We start from the raw sequence: 25,111 nt of genomic DNA, 5'->3' as shown, positions 1-25,111 counted from the left end.
ACGGGACCTGCACCAGTGGGAGGGAGCCGTGAAGGAGGGAAGGTTTCTACACACTACAAGCCCCTTCGAGGGCGGAGACTGCAGGTGGCGGAGGGGGAAAGCTTCGGAGTAGCGGAGGAGAGCACAGCAACAGGGGTGTGGAGGGCAAAGCAGAGAGATTTTGGCACAGAGGATCGGTGCCCTCAGGCACACACCAGCCCGAGAGACTTGTCTGCTCGGCCGCCAGGGCGGGCGGGGCTGGGAGCTGAGGCTCGGGTATCGGCTTTCAGTCGGAGCGCAGGGAGAGGTCTGGGGCTGGCGGCAGGAAGAGACCCTGAAGGGGTTAGTGCTAGCCCGGAGGGAGTCCGGGGAAAGGGTCTGGAGCTACCGGAGAGGCAAGAGACTTTTTTCCCTTTTGTTGCCTGGTGCGCGAGGAGAGGGCATTCCCCTCCCTCCCCTCTGCCTGAGTGAGCCAGAGCCCCCGAATCAGCGGCTCCTTTAAACCCGTCCTGCCTGAGCGAAGAACGGACGCCCTCCGGCGACCTACGCGCAGAGGCGGGGCCAGGTCCAAGGCTGAGACCCGGGAGCTGTGAGAGCAGAGACAGGGAAATCTCTCTGTGCAGCCTCGGAGGCAGCGGATTAAAGCTCCACGGTCCATTTGATGTGCCCTGCGTCTGTGGAGTGCATGAATGGACAGCGAATCATCCCAAATTGAGGAAGTGGACCTTGAGGACAAGATTTAAGACTTTCCCCCCCTTTTTTCCCCTCTTTTTACAACGAATTATCTCAAATTAAGGAGGTGGACTTAGCAAGATTTCAGACTTTTCGCCCTTTTCCTCTTTTTACAACGAATTATCCCAAATCGAGGAGGTGGACTTGGAGAGCAAGATTTTTGATTTTTCCCCCTGCTCTCTTTTTGTGAATGTGTATGTGTAATCTTCTGTGTAAGATTCTTTCTGTATAGCTTTGCTTCCACCATATGTCCCAGGGTTCTTTCGGTCCGTGTTTTTTTTCAATAATTACTTTTTAATTTTAATAACGCTACTATATTTCATACTTTATTCTATTTTACTTTACCTGCTCTTTCTTTTTTTCCTCCCTTCCCTTCCTCCCTCCCTCCCTCCGCTCCTCCTTTCCTTCTTTCTTTTTCTTTCCTCCATCCCTCCCTCCCTCCCACCCTTCCTCTTTCCACTTTCTTTTTCTTTCCTTCCTCCCTCCCTCCCTCCCTCCTGTCTTTCTTTCTTTCTTTCCTTCCTCCCTCCCTCCCTCTCTTCTTCCATTCACTCTTCCTTTTGCTTTCATTCCTCCCTCCCTCCCTCCTTTCTTTCCTTTCTTTCCATCCTTCCTCCCTCCCTCCCTCCTTTCTTTCTTTCTTCCTTCCTTCCTTCCTTACTTCCCTTCTTCCTTTCTTTCAATCTCTCTTTCTTTCTTCTACTAATTATTTCTTTCTACTTTTTCTCACTGTTATTCTGAGCCGGGTGGATGAAAGGCTCTTGGTGCTGCAGCCAGGAGTTAGTGCTGTGCCTCTGAAGTGGGAGAGCCAACTTCAGGACACGGGTCCACAAGAGACCTCCCAGCTCCACATAATATCAAGCAGCGAAAATCTCCCAGGGATCTCCATCTCAACACCAGCACCCAGCTTCAGTCAACGACCAGCAAGCTACAGTGCTGGTCACCCTATGCCAAGCAACTAGCAAGGCAGGAACACAACCCCACCCATTAGCAGAGAGGATACCTAAAAACATAATAAGGCCACAGGCACCCCAAAACACACCACCAGACGTGGACCTGTCCACCAGAAAGACAAGATCGAGCTTCAACCACCAGAACACAGGCATTAGTCCCCCCCACCAGGAAGCCTACACAACCTACTGAAACAACCTTAGCCACGGGGGACAGACACCAAAAACAACGGGAACTACGAATCTGCAGCCTGCAAAAAGGAGACCCCAAACACAGTAACATAAGCAAAATGAGAAAGCAGAAAAACACACAGCAGGTGAAGGAGCAAGATAAAAACCTACCAGACCTAACAAATGAAGAGGTAATAGGCAGTCTACCTGAAAAAGAATTCAGAATAATGATAGTAAAGCTGATCAAAGATTCTATTTCCCAGATCCAAAATCTTGGAAATAGAATAGACAATATGCAAGAAACAGTTAACAAGGACCTAGAAGAACTAAAGATGAATCAAGCATCGATTAAAAACACAATAAATGAAATGAAAAATACTCTAGATGGGATCAATAGCAGAATAACTGAGGCAGAAGAACGGATAAGGGAGGTGGAAGATAAAATAGTGGAAATAACTGATGCAGAGAAAAATAAAGAAAAAAGAATGAAAAGAACAGAGGACAGTCTCAGAGACCTCTGGGACAACATTAAACGCACCAACATTCGAATTATAGGGGTTCCAGAAGAAGAAGAGAAAAAGAAAGGGACTGAGAAAATATTTGAAGAGATTATAGTTGAAAACTTCCCTAATATGGGAAAGGAAATAGTTAATCAAGTCCAGGAGGCACAGAGAGTCCCATACAGAATAAATCCAAGAAGAAATACGCCAAGACACATATTAATCAAACTGTCAAAAATTAAACACAAAGAAATCATATTAAAAGCAGCAAGGGAGGGCTTCCCTGGTGGTGCAGTGGTTGAGAGTCCGCCCGCCGATGCAGGGGACACGGGTTTGTGTCCTGGTCTGGGAAGATCCCACGTGCCGCGGAGCGGCTGGGCCCGTGAGCCATGGCCGCTGAGCCTGCGCGTCCGGAGCCTGTGCTCCGCAACGGGAGAGGCCACAACAGTGAGAGGCCCGCGTACCGCAAAAAAAAAAAAAAAAAAAAAAAAAAAAGCAGCAAGGGAAAAACAACAAATAACACACAAGGGAATCCCCATCAGGTTAACAGCTGATCTCTCAGCAGAAACTCTACAAGCCAGAAGGGAGTGGCAGGACATAATTAAAGTGATGAAGGAGAGAAACCTGCAACCAAGATTACTCTACCCAGCAAGGATCTCATTCAGATTTGATGGAGAAATTAAAACGTTTACAGACAAGCAAAAGCTGAGAGAGTTCAGCACCACCAAACCAGCTTTACAACAAATGCTAAAGGAACTTCTCTAGGCAAGAAACACAACAGAAGGACTATACCTACAATAACGAACCCAAAGCCATTAAGGAAATGGGAATAGGAACATACATATCAATAATTACCTTAAATGTAAATGGACTAAATGCTCCCACCAAAAGACACAGATTGGCTGAATGGATACAAAAACAAGACCCATATATATGCTGTCTACAAGAGACCCACTTCAGACCTAGAGACACATACAGATTGAAAGTAAGGGGATGGAAAAAGATATTCCATGCAAATGGAAATCAAAAGAAAGCTGGAGTAGCAATTCTTATATCAGACAAAATAGACTTTAAAATAAAGACTATTAGAAGAGACAAAGAAGGACACTACATAACGATAAAGGGATCGATCCAAGAAGAAGATATAACAATTGTAAATATTTATGCACCCAACATAGGAGCACCTCAATACATAAGGCAAATACTAACAGCCATAAAAGGGGAAATCGACAGTAACACAATCATAGTAGGGGACTTTAACACCCCAATTTCACCAATGGACAGATCATCCAAAATGAAAATAAATAAGGAAACACAAGCTTTAAATGATACATTAAACAAGATGGACTTAATTGATATTTATAGGACATTCCACCCAAAAACAACAGAATACACATTTTTCTCAAGTGCTCATGGAACATTCTCCAGGATAGATCATATCTTGGGTCACAAATCAAGCCTTGGTAAATTTAAGAAAATTGAAATTGTATCAAGTATCTTTTCCGACCACAATGCTATGAGACTAGACATCAATTACAGGAAAAGATCTGTAAAAAATACAAACACATGGAGGCTAAACAATACACTACTCAATAATGAAGTGATCACTGAAGAAATCAAAGAGGAAATTAAGAAATACTTAGAAACAAATGACAATGGAGACACGACGACCCAAAACCTATGGGACGCAGCAAAAGCAGTTCTAAGGGGGAAGTTTATAGCAATACAATCCCACCTTAAGAAACAGGAAACATTTCGAGTAAACAACCTGACCCTGCACCTAAAGCAATTAGAGAAAGAAGAACAAAAAACCCCCAAAGTTAGCAGAAGGAAAGAAATCATAAAGATCAGATCAGAAATAAATGAAAAAGAAATGAAGGAAACGATAGCAAAGATCAACCAAACTAAAAGCTGGTTCTTTGAGAAGATAAACAAAATTGACAAACCATTAGCCAGACTCATCAAGAAAAGAAGGGAGAAGACTCAAATCAGTAGAATTAGAAATGAAAAAGGAGAAGTAACAACTGACACTGCAGAAATACAAAAGATCATGAGAGATTACTATAAGCAACTCTATGCCAATAAAATGGACAACCTGGAAGAAATGGACAAATTCTTAGAAATGCACAACCTACCAAGACTGACTCAGGAAGAAATAGAAAATATGAATAGACCAATCACAAGCACTGAAATTGAAACTGTGATTAAAAATCTTCCATCAAACAAAAGCCCAGGACCAGATGGCTTCACAGGCGAATTCTATCAAACATTTAGAGAAGAGCTAACACCCATCCTTCTCAAACTCTTCCAAACAATATCAGAGGAAGGAACACTCCCAAACTCATTCTACGAGGCCACCATCACCTTGATACCAAAACCAGACAAGGATGTCACAAAGAAAGAAAACTACAGGCCAATATCACTGATGAACATAGATGCAAAAATCCTCAACAAAATACTAGCAAACAGAATCCAACAGCACATTAAAAGGATCATACACCATGATCAAGTGGGGTTTATTCCAGGAATGCAAGGATTCTTCAATATACGCAAATCAATCAACGTGATACACCATATTAACAAATTGAAGGAGAAAAACCATATGATCATCTCAATAGATGCAGAGAAAGCTTTCGACAAAATTCAACACCCATTTATGATAAAAACCCTGCAGAAAGTAGGCATAGAGGGAACTTTCCTCAACATAATAAAGGCCATATATGACAAACCCACAGCCAACATTGTCCTCAATGGTGAAAAACTGAAACCATTTCCACTAAGATCAGGAACAAGACAAGGCTGCCCACTCTCACCACTCTTATTCAACCTAGTTTTGGAAGTTTTAGCCACAGCAATCAGAGAAGAAAAGGAAATAAAAGGAATCCAAATTGGAAAAGAAGAAGTAAAGCTGTCACTGTTTGCAGATGACATGATACTATACATAGAGAATCCTAAAGATGCTACCGAAAAACTACTAGAGCTAATCAATGAATTTGGTAAAGTAGCAGGATACAAAATTAATGCACAGAAATCTCTGGCATTCCTGTACACTAATGATGAAAAATCTGAAAATGAAATCAAGAAAACACTCCCATTTACCATTGCAACAAAAAGAATAAAATATCTAGGAATAAACCTACCTAAGGAGACAAAAGACCTGTATGCAGAAAATTATAAGACACTGATGAAAGAAATTAAAGATGATATAAATAGATGGAGAGATATACCATGCTCCTGGATTGGAAGAATCAATATTGTGAAAATGACTCTACTACCCAAAGCAATCTACAGATTCAATGCAATCCCTATCAAACTACCACTGGCATTTTTCACAGAAGTAGAACAAAAAATTTCAAAATTTGTTTGGAAAAACAAAAGACCCCGAATAGCCAAAGCAATCTTGAGAACGAAAAACGGAGCTGGAGGAATCAGGCTGCCTGACTTCAGACTATACTACAAAGCTACAGTAATTAAGACAGTGTGGTACTGGCATAAAAGCAGAAAGATAGATCAGTGGATCAGGATAGAAAGCCCAGAGATAAACCCACGCACATATGGCCAACTTATCTTTGATAAAGGAGGCAGGAATGTACAGTGGAGAAAGGACAGCCTCTTCAATAAGTGGTGCTGGGAAAACTGGACAGGGACATGTAAAAGTATGAGATTAGATCATTCCCTAACACCATACACAAAAATAAGCTCAAAATGGATTAAAGACCTAAATGTAAGGCCAGAAACTATCAAACTCTTAGAGGAAAACATAGGTAGAACACTCTATGACATAAATCACAGCAAGATCCTTTTGGACCCACCTCCTAGAGAAATGGAACTAAAAACAAAGATAAACAAATGGGACCTAATGAAACTTCAAAGTTTTTGCACAGCAAAGGAAACCATAAACAAGACCAAAAGACAACCCTCAGAATGGGAGAAAATATTTGCAAATGAAGCAACTGACAAAGGATTAATCTCCAAAATTTATAAACAGCTCATGCAGCTCAATAGCAAAAAAACAAACAACCCAATCCAAAAATGGGCAGAAGACTTAAATAGGCATTTCTCCAAAGAAGATATACAGACTGCCAACAAACACATGAAAGAATGCTCAACATCATTAATCATTAGAGAAATGCAAATCAAAACTACAATGAGATATCATCTCACACCAGTCAGAATGGCCATCATCAAGAAATCTAGAAACAATAAATGCTGGAGAGGGTGTGGAGAAAAGGGAACACTCTTGCACTGCTGGTGGGAATGTGAATTGGTACAGCCACTATGGAGAACAGTATGGAGGTTCCTTAAAAAACTAAAAATAGAACTACCATATGACCCAGCAATCCCACTACTAGGCATATACCCTGAGAAAACCATAATTCAAAAAGAGACATGTACCAAAATGTTCATTGCAGCTCTATTCACAATAGCCCGGAGCTGGAAACAACCTAAGTGTCCATCATCGGATGAATGGATAAAGAAGATGTGGCACATATATACAATGGAATATTACTCAGCCATAAAAAGAAACGAAACTGAGCTATTTGTAATGAGGTGGATAGACCTAGAGTCTGTCATACAGAGTGAAGTAAGTCAGAAAGAGAAAGACAAATACCGTATGCTAACACATATATATGGAATTTAAAAAAAAAAAAAATGTCATGAAGAACCTAGGGGTAAAACGGGAATAAAGACACAGACCTACTTGAGAATGGACTTGAGGATATGGGGAAGGGGAAGGGTAAGCTGTGACAAAGGGAAAGAGAGGCGTGGACATATACACACTACCAAACGTAAGGTAGATAGATAGTGGGAAGCAGCCGCAGAGCACAGGGAGATCAGCTCGGTGCTTTGTGACCGCCTGGAGGGGTGGGATGGGGAGGGTGGGAGGGAGGGAGATGCATGAGGGAGGGGATGTGGGAACAGATGTATATGTATGACTGATTCACTTTGTTATAAAGCAGAAACTAATAAAAAAAAAAAAAAAGAAAAAAAAAAGAATGAAGAGCATTAGAAATAGTAGATATTTGGGCAAATATAAAAGACGATTTTTCTTAATTCTTTAAAATACAAAGAATGATTTAAAACTAAAATTTATAATATTGTCTTGTGGGTCTTAAAACTATTTAGATGTAATATAAAGGATGAGCTTGGGACAGTTAATGGAACACCGCAGTTACAAGGTTTCTATGTTTTCTGTGATGTCGTTCAGTATCAACTCTAAGCAGCATATTAAAAAATAAATAAAAGGATACATATTGTACTCCCTAGAGCAATCACACACACACACACACACACAGAGGAACAGCTAACAAAGCCAGCAGATATATTAAAATGCAATTCTGAAAAATTTCAAATAATCCAAAAGAAGAGAGGAAAGCAGGAACAGAGAAATTTTTTTACAGGGCAGAAAAAATAATAAGATGGTAGGCCTAAAAACCAACCTATTAATACTTATAATAAATGTTAGTAGACTAAAACCTACAATCAAAAGGCAGAAATGATCAGAAGGGACAAAACAGCAAGACCTTTCAATATGCTGATGGAAGAGACACAATTTAGATATAAGGACAGACAAATTGAAAGTAAATAGACGGAAAAAGATTATCATGCAAACACTAAGCATAAGAAGGCTGAAGACACTATACCAATATCAGACAAAACAGACTTCAACAAAACAAAATATTACCAGAGATAAGAGGGACATTTCATAATAATAAAAGGATCAGTTTACTAAGAGGACATAATCATAAATGTACATTCTCCTAATAGCAGAGCTTCAAAATACATGAAGCAAAATCTGACAGAATTAAAGGGAGAAAAAGACAATTCCACAATCATAGGATAAGATTAAAAATCCCTCTCTCAGCAACTAGACCAAAGGCGGGGAAGGGGGGAAAGTAGTCATGACACAGACGACCTGACTGACACTGTCAATCGCCTTCACCTAATTCTATACCCAGTGGATGCTAGTAAACTGTCTCTCTGAAAGAAAAAAAGAAAAAAGCCCTGACTGTAGCCTTAGCAGCTATCTGTGGGGTAAGACTCCCTCCATGGAGGATTTCAAGCTGCCAACATGACATCACTGACAGGGAGTTGGGGAGAGATGTGCATAATCATCTCCCACAAGCCAACAGGATCCTGCTCCAGTCTACACCCAACAAATTCACATTCTTTTCAACAGTACATTGTATGCTCACCAAATAGGCCGTTTTCTGGGCCATCATGGCCCTCAATACATTTTAAAGGACTGAACTCATATAGAGTTTATTCTCTGACCAAAATGGAATTAGAAATCTGCAACAATAAGCTACCCTGGAAAACCTCTAATATTTCCAACTAAACAACACACTTCTATAAAACCCAAGGGTCAAAGAACAAATAACAAGACATAAATTGTTTTGAACTAAATGATAATGAAAATACAACAAATCAAAATTTGTGGAATGAAGCTAAAAATCCTTACAAGGAAATTTGTACCTTCAAATACTTACACTAGAATAGGTGAAGATGACATGATTAAGATGACAATACTTCTTATGATTAAGATGACAAATTGATCTACAGATTCACCACAATCCCTATCAGAATCACAGCTGACTTCTTCGTAGGAAGTGTCAAGCTGATTCTAAAATTCATATGGAACTGCAAGGGACCCAAAACAATCTTGAAAAAGAGCAAAGTGGAAGCCCTTACACTTCATAATTTCAAAACTTACTACAAAATTACAGTAATCAAAACAGTGAGGTACTGGCATAGGATAGACACATATATCAATGGAACAGAATTGAGAATCTAGATATAAACCCATGTCTCTGTGGACAACTAATTTTTGACAAGGGTGCCAAGACCATTCAATGGGGGGAAAATGGTCTTTCAACAAATGGTGCTGGGACAACTATATAGTGACATGCAAATATATGAAGGGGGACCTTTACTTCACACCGTATATAAAAATTAACTGAAAATGGATCAAAGACCTAGAACTAAGAGCCAAAACTATAAAACTCTTAGAAGAAAACATAAAAATAAATCTTCATGACTTTGTACTTGGCAAGGGATTCATATATGACATCAAAAGCATGAGCAACCAAAGAAAAAAATGAACTGGATTTTATCAAAATTTAAAAGTTTTTCGTGTCAAAGAACACAATCAAGAAAACGAAAAGACAATCCACAGACTGGGAGAAAACAATTTATCAATCATTTATCTGATAAACTATTTGAGTATGTAAAAAACTCTTACAACTCAATAACAAAAAGACAACCCAATTAAAAAATGGGCAAAGGCTCTTAACAGACATTTCTCTGAAGAATGTATAAAAATTGCCGATAGATACATCATTAGTCATCAGGGAAATGCAAATCAAAACCATAATAAGACACCACTTCATACCCATTAGGATGGCTAGAATCAAAAAACTCAGATGGTAACAAGTGCTAGTCAGGATGTGGAGAAACTGGAACCCTCACACACTGCTGGTGGGAAAGTAAAATGGTATTATCCAGTTTGGAAAACATTCTGGCAGTTCTGCAAATGGTTAAACATAGACCTACCATCTGACCTAGAAATTCCACTCCTAGGTATCTAACCAAGAGAAATAAAAGCATAACCATACAGAAACACAAATGTTTATAGCAGCACTATTCATGATAGCTATAAAGTGGAAATAACACAAATGTCCATTAATTGATGAACGGATAAACAAGATATAATATATCTATACAGTGGAATATTATTTGGCCATAAAAACAAATGAAGTAGTTATGTATGCCACCACATGGATGAGGCTTGAAAACATGGTAAAGTGGAAGATGCCAGACACAAAACTAGTCTACTCAGTTTACTATAACACAATACCACAGACTGGGTGGCTTAAACAACAGAAGTTAATTTTCTCAGAGTTCTAGAGGCTGGAAGTGCGAGATGAAGGTGCCAGGGTTGGTTTCTGGTGAGGCCTCTCTTCCTGGCTTGCAGATGGCTGCCTTTTCCCTGTGTCCTTGGAGAGAGAGCTCTCTGGTATTTTTTCCTTTTCTTATAAGGACACCAATCCCATAGGATCAGGGCCCTACCTTATGACCTCACTTAATCTTATTTCCCTAAAGGTCCCATCTAAATACTATAAAACTGGGGTTAGGGCTTCAACATATGAATTTGGGGGGGGCATACACTTCAGTCCACGTATTATATGATTACATTACATAAAACGTTCAGAACAGACAAATCTATAGACCAAAAGTAGATCAGCAGGGAGGCGGGGGACTAAGGGAGTAATAACTAAAGGGTACAAGGTTTCTTTCTGAGATGATGAAAATGTTCTAAAATGTGATGATTGAACATATCTGTGAATATACTGAAAACCACTGAAATGAGGGGATATGGGAACATATGTATATGTATAACTGATTAAATTTGTTATAAAGCAAAAAATAAAATAAAAAATAAAGAAAAAAATGTATATTTTAAATGGATGAATTGTATGGTATGTGAATTGTATCTCAATAAAACTGCTATTAAAAAATATTCAATGTAATCTCAATTGTAATCCAGAAACTTATAGGGTAGAAATTGACAAGCTGACAATAAAATTTATAGAGAAATGCAAAGGACCTAGAATAGTCAAAAATCTTGGGGTAGGAGAACAAAGTTGGAAGACCTATACTACCTGACTTCAAGAGTTTTCATACATACAGTAATTAAGAAATTACAAAAAACGAAAACACCAACCAATAATCCCACATGAATATAGATGTAAACATACTGCACAGAATAGAAACAAATCAAATTAGTAGTATGTCATTCCTTTAGGATGGATACATATCAATGAAACAGAATTCTAGAAATAGAACCTACTTATATTGTGACTTAGTTTTAACGAAGGCACCAAAGCAACACACTGGGGGAAACAAATGACGCTGGAAAAACTGGAGAACCACGTGGGGGAAAGATTAACCTCAAGCCCTACCTCACACCACACACAAAAGTTAACTCAAGATGCATCATAGACCTAAATGTAAAAGCCCAAACCATAAAGCCTCAAGAGGAAAACACAGTATCTTTGTCATCTAGGCAAAGGTTTCTTATAGGTCACAGAGGATGATAACTGTAAAAGAAAATAAAACAAATTAGGTTTCCTCAAAATAAAAACAACTTGCTCACTCAAAGACACCATTAAGAACAGGAATAGCAAGCCTCAAACTGGGAGAAAATAGTAGCAAGACATATCTTGATGATATGATAAAATGCTGGCATCCTAAATATATTAAGAACTCCTACAACTCAATAATAAAAAGGATATTAATCCAAAAGTTTAAAAAAAAAAAAAAGGTAAAAGACTCAGATACTTTACAAAAGACGACATACAAATGGTCAACTAGCATATGAGAAGGACTCAACATCATTAATCACTAGGGAAATGCAAATTAAAACCAGGAGGTACTACAACACTCCCACAAGAATGGCTGAAATTAAAGAGAATGACATTCCGAGCAGATGTTGGCAAAACTGTAGGACAACTAGAACTCAGAAACACTGCTCACATGAATTCAAAATGATACAGTCACTTTGGAAAAACAGTTGGCTAGTTTCTTATAAAGTTAAACATACTATTACCATACATTCCAGCAATCCCACTGCTGTGTGTTTGCCCAAGAGATATAAAAGATCTCCACTTAGATGTTCATAGTTTTATTCATTACAGCCAAAACCTGGAAACAGCCCAGGTATCTGTCATTAGAAGAATGAATTGAGAAACTGTCATATTCATACAACGGAATATTACTCAGCAGAAAAAAAGGGGGGTAGGAAACTACTGCTACTTACGATAACATGGATAAATCTCAAAAATATCGAGTGAAAGCAGCCTTACGTGAAGTGGTACACACTTCCTTTGCACCACCTGGTACACACTCTCCTTTAGATGAACTTCTAGGACAGGCCAAACTAATCCATGGTGGTTGCCTTGGGGGAGGCCAGGATTAACTGGGAAGCATTAAGGAACTTTCTGTGGGGATGATTATGCCCTGTATCTTGGTAGGGCTTTGGGTTACTTGGGCAAATGTGTTAGTCAAAACTTACCTACTGGAAACTATAAACAAATATCAAACTCCAATGATGTACATGCCTAAGCATTTAGGGAGAAGTGTATTGATGTCTAGAGCTTACCCTGAAATGTATGAAATAAAATGGATGGATGGATATGGGGATTCAGGATAGACAGATATGTAATTAAGCAAGTTCAGTTAAATGGGTCTTCACTCTAAAATTCTTTTGACTTCTTTGTATGTTTGAAATTTTTTATAATAAAAGGTTGAGGGACTTCCCTGGTGGTGCAGTGGTTAAGAATCCACCTGCCAATGCAAGGGACATGGGTTTGAGCCCTGGTCTGGGAAGATGCCACATGCCACGGAGCAACTAAGCTCGTGTGCCTCAACTACTGAGCCTGTGCTCTAGAGCCCGCAAGCCACAACTACTGAGCCCGCGCTCTGCAACAAGAGAAGCCACTGCAGTGAGGAGCCCTTGCACCGCAATGAAGAGTAGCCCCCGCTCGCCACGACTAGAGAAAGCCTGAGCAGCAACAAAAACCCAATGCAGTCAAAAAATAATAAATAAATAAATTTATCAAAAATAAATAAAAGGTTGAAAACTCCAAGACAGAAAATAACATATAACAACCTTCAAAACAAAACATAAAGAACACTTGAGCCTCTGATGTCATTTGCTAAAGACAATTAGATATGCTTTATTACCTAAAATCAAAAGCAAAGATACAAAACCAGTCATTCGTAAAACTGCTGAACAAATGCCTGTGTACCACTTTGGTCCTTTTATTAAGACTTGCTGTAATAACGGTGCTCTGGCTAATTACACTGTGATAGGCTAATCACTTAAGACAGGTGGTCAGACTCCAACTATTTCAATATTTGAGGCTGCTAAATTATGTTCATTTTCCTTAACTGTGCCTCTTCCTAATGACAGGCTTAGGGCTTCTGATATGCCTCACATGCTACTCTTGGCAACTGAAGGCTGGGTTCCACTCAACACACTCATGGTCTTAATTCCGGCAGCAATTGCAACAGCTACCCGGTCTTCTAGCTTCAGTTTAGACAGACTGCTCTCTAGACCCACTGGGCGACACTAATCCAGGAAGAACTGCATCCTGTTCTCAAATTCAGTCCACAGGTTGATGGATATCTCTTAATTCTCTGTGCACAGAAATTGTGGGATCGATCTTTTCTTCCTTTATTATCTTGGGCACTAGAGATATAGCACCTTCAGTTCTGGGAAGTTATTTTTCACTCTCTATTAAAAATATTATAAATCCAAAAAAAATCTTCTTCCCCTGTTTCTCTCTAGAATTCCTAACAGTCAGATATTAGGCCTCCTGGGTGACTCCTGTCTCCAAAGCTACTTGTCCTTTTATTTTACTCTTTACTGTCCTTCTAGGTCTTCGATTGTTCTTCTTTTTAAAATCTCAGTCACCATTTCAAATGTGAGCTCTTTCCTTACAGCATCCTGTTCCTAACTTACTGTCATAATGAGAAGCTTCTCATATCAGACAATGTTACTTTTTAAAACATATTCTTCTTTTGCCTGTATTACCAGTTTCTTCCTGTTCCCTTTTATTCTTTGTGTGTGTATTCTGTTCTTTCATATGACTATCAATCCTTAGTACTCATAACGATAAGGTACTAAAAAACTAACTGGAAACACCACTGGCCTGAGTGGGGCTGGTGGGCCACAGTTCTGAACGGCTCACCTTTCATGTCAATAAATGCATTTACTTTTCAGCGCTGTTCAATTTTTCCAGAGCACTGTCTCCAGCATCACCACCAGTATTCTGAATATATGGAATTAGGGACCAGTCACTCTAAAGGCCAACTTTCTATCACAGCCACTGTTGTTGCCTCCTATTCATGACCACCTCTGCTAGGCCTCCTGTTCCCAAGTGTCTGCAGTGGTCCCATTCAATGTGTTCTAAATAGAAGCAACAAATCTTCTGCTTGGGATGCAGACTCTTGACTACCATGTGTTCTATACCTGAGTAGAGGGAAATGACAGGCTTTTAATTTCACAGATTTTGAATCCATCCCTCACCTCCCAAGCACTGCCCAGTCTCACGCCTCCACCTTCTGCCAAACCGGAGCCTTCAGGTCCCAAGCTTCTCCAGTCCGGCAGGGCCAGTGGTGCTCTCGCCAGCATCCTCCTCTGGGGATGTACCCTCTAAAGCGAGGCTTCCTATACCCTGGTGATCAGTACTGTGACTCTATCTGCTTTTCATTCTCCAAAAACAAATTGTTAAATTCTCATCTATGATGTCTGTTGTCTTCCATTCTTTGTCTTCATTGATTTAAAAATTATTTTACTATCATTTTAGTGATGTCACAAATGAGAAAGTCAAAACATAAATTTCATCTTCAACCAGAAGCCCAGAAATTTGCTCCTTTTATTTCCTGTTTCTACCCTAGTTCAGAACTTACACAACATCACACTTGGATTACTAAAACCAAGTTGGACTTTCTGTGCCTTTGATCTCTTTCCTGTTTTAATCCCATTTGGTTTCCAGATTCATCCTCCTAAAGTCATTAGTTATCAAGGCATATATCCATCTCTATGGACCTACAACACTTTAAAACAAACAAACAAACTCATTTACCTGGTATTCAAGGTTCACCGGAATCTGGTGTCACTCTTTATCAAAGCCAGTTAAACTAACTTGTGCAGCCATTCTTACAGCATCTATTCAAGCTGACCAGCGTCGTGTTCTCTCAAAGTGCTGCTTCCCACTTTCACGTTCATCTTTCTCCACCCGGCAAAACTCTGCAAGACTTTTACCCCTTTGTTTCTCCTTACCTATACTCATCCTTTGAGGCCCACTTAACCTCTACTAGTTCTTGAAACTTTCCAGCCTTGGAAGTGTCAGAATCCTTCTCCCTCCTCCTCTGAGCATCCCCTCTGTACTATCCATCATAATATACTTCCTAATTCATGAAACGAGACCATCAAATATTCCATCACACACACACATCCCCCTCCAACCACTTCATTGGGGATTTGAGATAGCTTATGAGAAGACCTGAAACGTAACAGAAAAATTAAAAATACAAGCCCAGGGCTTCCCTGGTGGCGCAGTGGTTGAGAGTCCGCCTGCCGATGCAGGGGACATGGGTTCGTGCCCCGGTCCGGGAAGATCCCACATGCCGCAGAGCGGCTGGGCCCATGAGCCATGGCCGCTGAGCCTGCGTGTCTGGAGCCTGTGCTCTGCAACGGGAGAGGCCACAACAGTGAGAGGCCCACGTACCGCAAAAAAACAAAAAACAAAAAACAACAAGCCCAAATAATATTTACAGAACAGAAAAATAAGATAGGATACAGGACTTCCCTGGTGGCGCAGTGGTTAAGAATCCGCCTGCCAATGCCGGGGACATGGGTTCAAGCCCTGGTCCGGGAAGATCCCACATGCCGCGGAGCAACTAAGCCCGTGCACCACAACAACTGAGCCTGCGTTCTAGAGCCCGCGAGCCACAACTACTAAGCTCGTGTGCCACGACTACTGATGCCCACGCACCTAGAGCCCATGCTCTGCAACAAGAGAAGCCATCGCAATGAGAAGCCCTCACACCACAACGAAGAGTAGCCCTCATTCACTGCAACTAGAGAAAGCCCGCGTGCAGCAACGAAGACCCAATGCAGCCAAAAATAAATAAATAAATTTATTTATTTAAAAAAAAAAAAAAAGACAGGATACAAAATTATAGTGTCTAAGTCAGAGTCCTAAAACTTACTTAAACAAATAACCATGCATTATTAGAAATGAACATATTTCACATCTGGAGGGCTACCTGCCAAAATTAATTCCAGTTTCAGAGTATTTATCTTCCGCATTTCTAATAGCATTTAAGTAACAGATCTAACTGTTAAGGCAATTCCTACTCCTGACTAAAGTACAAATATTATCAAAGGAATCAAGGAAAAATGAATTTTCCTATTGTCTCTAACAAAGACGTCTGTCTCCAGAGCACACAAGAACAATTACAAGTGCTCAGATATAAGCCAGAAATGGTATCACGACGGGACCGTTTCTCACACTCACGGGGAGGCTTCAGAGCAAGTGCTTTGCAAAGCCTAATGACCAGGGAACCATCACAGGTACATGTTTACTTACACTTGGGAAATGCTGTTAAAGGTTATTTCTAAGTTACATACAGATACTCGTTTTCTGTATGATGTATGTGTGTGTAGGTAACACTCAGACAGATGTACCCAAGACAGCAGTGCAGGGACTGCCCGGGGGCTGAGAGACATGAACGACATGTGGATGGAAAGACCTCGTACTTTTCACTGTGTGTCCTTTTAAACTTCTAGATTTTAACCACAGGATTATTTGTCTAAAAGACAAAAATTATTAAAAAGCCCCCAAATGGGTAGTTGTGTCTGACTGTGGAAGACTTCAGCCCGAAGCCCGACTAGTCCTCATAGGAGATGCTGGCCTGGGGGCCCATGCTGGCTGTTTTCCTGAAGAGGAAACTGACACAAAGTTTATCAGGAAGATACCAACCGGTGGATGCTTCTGAGGGAGTCGTGAACGCCTTTCACAGAAGAACGGCACCAGCTGCGCTCTGAGCCCAGGCTGCGTCAGCAGAAAGGCGAGACCCATGGCCTCCCACCCAGACAGACCCACGGAGCTTTAATGATGTGCAATCTTCACTTTGTAGTGTTTTTTTCTTGGCTTTAAAATTAACTGTGTGGGGAAATGCTATCAGAAAAGGAAAAAGCAGACTTCTAATGTGCATCAGAAGCTGCAGGGAGGGGACTTCCCTGGTGGCGCAGTGGTTAAGAATCCGCCTGTCAATGCAGGGGACAAGGGTTCAAGCCCTGGTCTGGGAAGATCCCACATGCCGTGGAGCAACCAAGCCCGTGTGCCACAACTACTGAGCCTGCACGCCGCAACTACTGAGCCCACACGCCGAGAGCCCGTGCTCCGCGACAAAAGAAGCCACTGTGATGAGAAGCCCGTGCACCGCAATTAAGAGTAGCTCCCGCTCGCCACAACTAGAGAAAGCCCGCGTGCAGCAACGAAGACCCAATGCAGCCAAAAAAATATAAATTAAAAAAAAATTTTTTTAATTAAAAAAAAAAAAAAGAAGCTGCAGGGAGAAGTCATCTGTGCAGGGGACCGGCCATCCACACACGTCACTGGTACGTCCCGCGTGTCACCTGGACGGGGAGGACCAGCCGGGCCTGAGGGGGCTCTGGAAGGGGCGTGGCCCGTGATTGCTGGGGGTGGTTCATTCCACTGCGGGAAACCACTGACCTCAGGCTTCTGGCTGAACAGCGGGGGCTCCTCCTGCAGTCCCCCCGCCCCAAGCCCACCTGTACCAACCGCCCTTCCGACACGGGCAGCTGCGTGTCAACAAGGCATTGACTCTAAGTGATGACTGTAAAAATTCAGTAAATATGACTCAGATTTTAAGGTAAAATGGTCAGGTCTAAAATGATTTTTAAAGCAAAAATAAAATAGAATATGAAGAAAAGTTAAATATGGGAATTAAGAGGAAATAAGGGGAAAAAACCCTCAAGAGGTAAAGGTAAACTAAAAACCTAACAGGCAATTAAATACAAGTTTCCTTCAGTAGTCACTGGGTTGGTTGTTTTACACTAAGTCAGCGAGAGCCTGACAAACTCCCGTTTCTGACTTTTAAAACTTTGAACTTGTTTTCAAAAGGTTCCCTGGAAGAGTTCCTTTGGCAACACGGCCAGAGGCGGACAGTAAGTGGGACCCTAGGCAGACACCTGGGGTCTCTGTCTGCAGGCGGCCAGGATGGCACGGTGGCCTGGCGGCACTTGGCGTTCAAGAGCCGAGCCTGGTTCTGCCTCCGAAACGGGCCTATGACTCCTCCGTATCCTAGAACTGCTCCATCATTTGCCAAAACACACTTTTTGCATGATTGGTTGGGACAAGTCACCGCGAAAGGGGTCGGGTGACATGCAGCCATCTCCTGGGTGCCCGCCCTGCTGCTGTCATCCCAGGTGCTGTGTGTGATGACATGCTGTCCCAGCTGTGAGGCCAAGGAAGCCTGTAAATGCTTTAGGATAAGGCAGATGCCCCCACTGTCTGTTACAACACAGCACCAGGCCGTCTACATAAAGTCAACACATCTGGGGAATCAGTTTGTGACTTTTAGTTACTACCAAACTCAAGCCATTTTCATTTACTAAAAGAAAAGTCAATTAAAGAAGCAAAACTAAACAGAACGGAACCACTTTCTACTACCACTTCTTTATCCAACTGAACTTAGTGGAAATTTAAGCAATTGCTTGTATTAAAATCATTTGGAAAGGCTCTGCACTAAAAGTTGTGTTGAAAATACTTCCTATCTTCATGTCAACAAACGTCCCACCTGCAGCCAGTGGCAGGAGAGGCAGGCCTGCCTGCCATCCCGCACTGTCGCCTGCAAAGTTATAAAAGAATCAAGTTCTCTCTAGGCTGTGGTAGGTACAGCATTGAAAAGGAAAATCCCAGATGAAGCAAATAAGTTCACATTTATTTCAAAGGCAGAGACTCCACGCAATGGACTGTGATTAACTATAAAATTTGTTTTAACAACGCTCAAAGTGCTCTAAGTATATACACTATGCATCAGATTTAGAAGAAAAAAGCTGAAATACCACATTTATACTAATAAACCAAAAAAGTTGCTTCTAGAGACAACTATGCAATACAATTATCATTTCTGTGGGTTCTCTCTCAAAGATAGATACAATTTCTCAATCCCATAAACTATTTTAATAGTACAATGTCAGTAATGAAAGGTAGAGAGAATTTTGCAAGTAAGTATAATAACTAGGACCTATATTTGCATAAGGAAAACCAGCAAAAACTAAATAACTGTATTTTAAAATGCATGTTCTATACTGAAAATCTAGAAAGCACAGATCAGTTGTTTTTTTTTTTTAATCATCTATAAGCCCAATACATACAGAGAGCCGCTTTCAATACTACGGAAAGCTTTTCAAAAGCAGAGAGGATGCCGTTGAGGGTTCACAGCACACAGACCACTTCCTACCCTGCTTTCCCCGTTATTACGGACATTATTACATGTCAATGAATAGTCCTCCATGAATTTTTAATGGCTGTTTATGGCTATTTTATACCAAGTCCTTAATGGTGAAGGCTGAGGTTGTTTTCTGTTGTTTCCTATTATTAAAGTATTCCGAACAACCTTGCACATACAATTTGGACACAACTATTTCCTTAGGACAGAATTAAAAGTTAAAAAATCACCAGACCAAAGTACATTTTTATGTCTTTATATTTCTAAATTTCTCCAGAAAGATCATAGCAAACTAACACTCCCACCTGACTGTAGGGGCTCCAACTCCCTTCACTCTGGCCAACACTGGCTACAACCATTTCTTTAAAAATGTTTTCAACATGATAAGTTAAAAAAAATTTTAATTCTTCATTTCTTTAATAATTAAGAGGTTGAAAATTTTCCTATATGCTTACTGACCATTTGCATTTCTTGTTTCTGTGAACCAGTTACATCCTTCAGAACCATACTCTAAAAGTATGGACATATATATATGTATGAACAGTCGCATACATTTGGAAAAAATACTTCTGTACATTTAGGTTTATTTGCTGTAAGCCATGCTCATTAGGTGAGCAAAATCAGACGAATGTAAGACTCCTGAATAAAAAGTATACAAGATGAAAAATGTCCAAATACCTTCACTGCCTACGTGGTTATTTCAAAATGGACATGGATCATTATTAATCTATTGTGAAAACAATTTGTGACTCTTTCTGTTTGATCTGATTTTCTACAAGACTGAGTTTCTATAAAGGAAAGAGAACTCTGGAGCAGGCAGGCCAAGAAGAAAGGCCGCCACCTGGAATACTGGCCTTGCATTCACAGCTCCTGCAGAGGAGCCGGCGACCTGAGCATAGTGACGCGATGGCCTAGCTGGCAGGTGATGAGCTGCAACAGGACCAGCACATCCTGGCGTGTCAACACTGCAAGGCCTACGATGCAGGCTGCCAGGGGCCCGGCAGACTCGCCTGGGTGAGTAAGTGCCCCAGCCCCAGTGATGGTGAACTTTGTCACAGAGTATCGGGACAGAGATGAACTGAATTCTGAATGCACCTGTGTTATAACTTACTGAGAGGTGCAGTCAAGGCTAGGAAACAGGAATGTGATCCTTGGTGTACTGGTCCGGGAAAAAGAACTTTGAAAAAACAGGCTAAGAAAACAGAATAAACTAATTCAGCTCACAGCACTACAGGGAGAAAAACAGCCACTTTTAAGCTTCTGAGAACTAAGGCAGGCGGAGAGAAAAAAAAGAAGACATCACCATGGAAGTCTAAACTGACTCCAAGGGAAGCTAAAATTATGACTTGAGATGAATAATGACTTCAGAACAAAAGAATTTTGACCTGGAAGTGAGAAGCAGGTAGACCTGGGGCCTAGCAAAACCAACAAACTTAACCAGATGGCCTGATGTCTAGACTAGACTAGACCAGACCGGCTGTTCTCGGTTATGCCACAGGGGTCCCCTCATCACACTGTACTCCCTTCACCAACATCTGCCTGCGAGTCAGGACCCAGGCCTGCTCTCTGAGCTGGGCACGACACCGGGAACATACTGGTGTCAAGAAACTGAACAGGAAACTTCATTACCTATTTCAAGTTCAAGAGAAAGGAAACCTACCATTATTTACCCACCGGCAGAGAATGTACTCCTATATTTTACTACAAAAAAAAAAAAGAAAAAAAAGTTGCTGCATTGTAACTCTACATACCTAAGACGTCCTAGAAAATCAGAACCGAATATAAGTGCTGAACAGACATACAGTGGGGAGCAAGAGCTTCCGGCTAAACTTTAGAAGAAAAAGGAAACGTCTGTGAAATGGCCAGAAACAAAGTTAATTGAACTAGATCTTTCTGGCTGTAGATGTTCTGGGACTTTTTTTTTTTTCTTTCCCCAAGTTCCCTTCTCTTTCCTTCGCCATTCTGAGTTGAAAAATCAAGAAAAATGTTTATGTTTAACCCACCTTCTTGTTATAGCACCAATAAATGCCAGAGGTTCCTAAAAGCTCAAAGAATATGTTTCACATCCAGAAGTAGGTTACTTTTCTCTAGAAAACATGTCACATGGCCCTCCAGGATGAACCAAGGGTTAAAAATCTAGCTGTTAGCTACTGGCTACAATTATGGGGAAAGGAGCCCTCATTTTTCTCTCGGGCAGTTTCCCCCTCCTCTCTTTCTGACCCACTCTCCCTCACCAGCTCCTGATAAGGCCAGGACTTTGAAGGGTGACACTACAGCAGGGAGATGCACAGTCTGCTCCTTCTTCCTGGGACCGAAAGTACCTCCCAGCCTGAAACACAACCTCACAATCCAAAGTGTTAAATCATCTGTCACCGGAGACCAGCCGGGGAGATTATTTTAAAGGGCGATGCAGTTAAGCGGTTACATGGGAGGCTGCACATACACCCGAAAGAGAAAACTTTTAAAAATACTGTTATGTAAACTGAGGCTGGGATAAAACTGCGGTATGGCGACACACAGTTTCCAAAAATACTGTATGCTAAATAACTGAAATGGAAGTGTAGATGTGTTCTAGAAAACTGTGTCAGATGACTCAAGTTCTACTTAGGAAAAATAACACTGATGTTAAAGATGCAGGTAAAGGGGGGAATAAAATTTTATGATTTTCAGTAATTAAATTAATAAATACAAATAGACATTCTGTTTCATCTGTATCCTAAAAGTTAATAATTAAGAGTTGTTCAAACCCTCTTCTTTGGAACTTCGTAAGAAAAATATAGAAAATACTTTGGGAACAGTGATTCATTCACATACAAAATCTGAAGGCCATATAGTGAGTGGATAAAGGCAGTTTCTATATTCAGGCTACTAAGAATTTTAGACAGGCATCATCACTGCCCAATGGTTGCTATAACAACTAGGCAAGTTACTTGCCTTTTGGAGATCAGGTTTCTGACAGCACTAGAGGAGGGCTACTACCACCAACCCCCGTGGGTGACGTAAGCCTTAAATAACATGTAGACGGTTCTTAGCACAATGTCTGACACACAGGACTCAAATGGTAGCTGTGATTTCATGGATATTATTTCATAGTATCTAAAGAATTAAAGTCAGGTGCTTTAGACTCAGTTCAGACTCTCCACTCCTATTAAATATATGCAGTTATTATTTTCTCAGACAAAACTGGAAGAATAATACTCAATTTAATACTATTCCTAAAAAAATTAAAATTGAAGGTGTCAGAACTACAAATCATAATTATTTGTAGAATAAAATAATTTAGTAATTGCAGCAAGCAGACAAGTCTCTACTTTCTCAGAGTTCTAAAAGCAAAACATTTGATTGGGCTAAGGACCAATCTGAGTTGGTCAAAAATTACAACTAATAAATTCCCCAGAGACAAACCAGCAGCTAAATGTCCATGATGTCTACACTAGTGCTCCCCTGTTGTTTGCACACCAGGAATCCAACTAAGTGCCTTATCATCTCACAACTGGAATCACCATCTTTATATCTATTACTTACAAGAATTTAGAAAACAACAACCACCACCCATCATACCTAGCAAGCCACAACCCTCTTGAGTGGGTCAATATCCTCTCATCTGCAAAGATTCTACTGTCCTTAAAAGCATTCTACATATCACGACCCAGCAGTTCCACTCCTGCATATACATCTAAGAGAATTAAAAACACGTGTCCACACAGAAACTCATATACAATATTCATAATAGCCAAAAAGGAGAAACCACCCAGATATCCATTACTGATGGATAAACAAAATATGGACTATGCATTCAACCCAGACGTAAAAAGGAATGATGTGCTGACACGTGCTACAAGGATGAAGCCTGAAGACATGATGCTAAGCGAAAGAAGCCAATCACAAAGGCCAGACACTGTGTGATTCCATTTATGTGAAATGTCCAGAACAGGCAAATTCACAGAGACAGAAAGTAGGTTAGCAGGTGCCAGGGCCTGGGGGAGGACAGGATGGGAAGTGACTTCTAATATGGGTGCAGAGTGTCTTTGTGGGGGGACAGGGCGGTGATGAAAATACTCTAAATTTAGACAGCGGTTACGCGTGCACAACACGGGACTGTACTTAAAACTGCTGCATTGTACACTTAGAAAGGGGTGAGCTTTTTGGGTATGTGAATTATATTTCACTAAAGCTGTTTTTTTAGAAGTATTCTACAGTGTAAGTATATACACATTTATGAATATGTATACATACTTACAGTAAGGTTTAAATTTAGAGATAGACATATAGTTTCATATCTATTTAAATTAAGGTTAATTTTTTCAGATTACAAAACATTAGCATAGTTGAGGGCATACTGGAATATCGCATTGATAGTCACTGATACATATTAAAGAGTTACTTAAACCTCCACTGAACTGGCAACTTTAAACTCCTAGAACCAGCAACCTGCTCTTTGGTGAGTTAGCTTAAATTGCAACCTCTTGTATTTGAATGGAATCAAGAAACTCTACAAGTTAAATAGTATGTCTTGGAGTACAGGCGTCCCTCGATACCTGTGGGGGACAGGTTCCAGGAACCTTCCCCGCCAGCAATACCGAAACCCGTGGATGCTCAAGTTCCTTACGTAAAGTGGCTAGCACAGTTGGAGTTGCGCATCTGCGGATCAGGAGGGCCGACTGTAGCCTCCGTAGCACACAGCGGTCCCCTGCACCCATCGTGGACCACATAACAGTGAGTGAAACACTTGAACACATTATTTGTAAAACAAGGCCATAACAGTACAACTTTTGCTCTATGTGGTGACCCTTTAGACGGGAGTCAGCAAACCCGTCCCATAAAGGACCAGACAGTAAACACACACCTTCGTGGATCAGACCATTTCTGATGCAAGCTATTCCACTCTGCCCCCATAGCATGAAGGCAGCCCGGCACAATATCGAAACCAATGCTCCCCGGCTTTAACCAGTGTTGTCCAGCAGAACTTCCTGCAATGATAAAAGTAGTCTATTACCTACTGAGCACTGGAAAACACGGCTACCACGACTAATGATTTCAAATGTAAACAGCCACGGGCCACTACAGGCTGCTGTCCTGAACAGCACTGCTTTAGACTACCAAGTAGCCAATTTCACCTCTGCTCAAAACAAAGAAGAGTAAATGAGTTAACTTTTAAAGCAAAAAACGAATCTTATATTACAGGATGAACTGGAAGAGAACACGTGACGTAAAATTTCTAACAACTCACAGATCAGACCAGTAAATAATCAAAATCCTAAGCACATCAATCACAGCTCAAGCAGGAGGATACGTGTAGAGTTCCATGTATCTGGATTTTGCCATACTTTGTCTGGTATACACTTGCTGGATTCCAGCTCTGAGGTCGTCCCAGATCTGGTCAAGGCCAATTTGCTTCAGACCATGGGGATTCTGACTCCTGTTGGATGACATTGTTGAGTAATATTCTGAAGTCGTCCAGTGCAGCAATCCTTATTCAAGGTACAGCTACTTCTCCATTAGATGAAAATATACAGTATCATTCCAAGTTTATTCACAGCAGTTCAGAAAGGACGTCCTTTAAAGGCAGAGAATGAAATCTCATTGCAGGCAAACCTGAAGAAGAAATAAAGGGAACTAATTAATCCTTTTTCAACATCCTGCGTTGGGGTGGGAGCGGGGGTGGGATAGGATGCCTGCCACACAGCAGAAATAGTGTGCAGGCCTCAGGAGGTACCACTCTAATCC

General features: G+C 40.9%; 1 protein-coding gene across 1 annotated transcript in view; it reads right to left on the bottom strand.

The window, feature by feature from the left end:
• CUL1 (cullin 1) overlaps window positions 1–24,817 on the bottom strand; it is a gene marked incomplete at its 5' end in the record, with an annotated part of 83,966 nt that extends 59,149 nt beyond the window's left edge. Inside the window, one exon of the mRNA XM_079711166.1 lies at window positions 24,678–24,817. Coding sequence (XP_079567292.1) covers window positions 24,678–24,817 — 140 coding nt within the window. The remainder of the gene's footprint in view (window positions 1–24,677) is intronic.
• Between the last annotated feature and the right edge of the window lie 294 nt (window positions 24,818–25,111).

The sequence above is a fragment of the Hyperoodon ampullatus genome, assembly GCF_949752795.1.
Source record: "Hyperoodon ampullatus genome assembly, chromosome: 9".
NCBI lineage: Eukaryota > Metazoa > Chordata > Mammalia > Artiodactyla > Ziphiidae > Hyperoodon > Hyperoodon ampullatus.
This window is presented reverse-complemented; position numbering and strand designations above follow the sequence as displayed.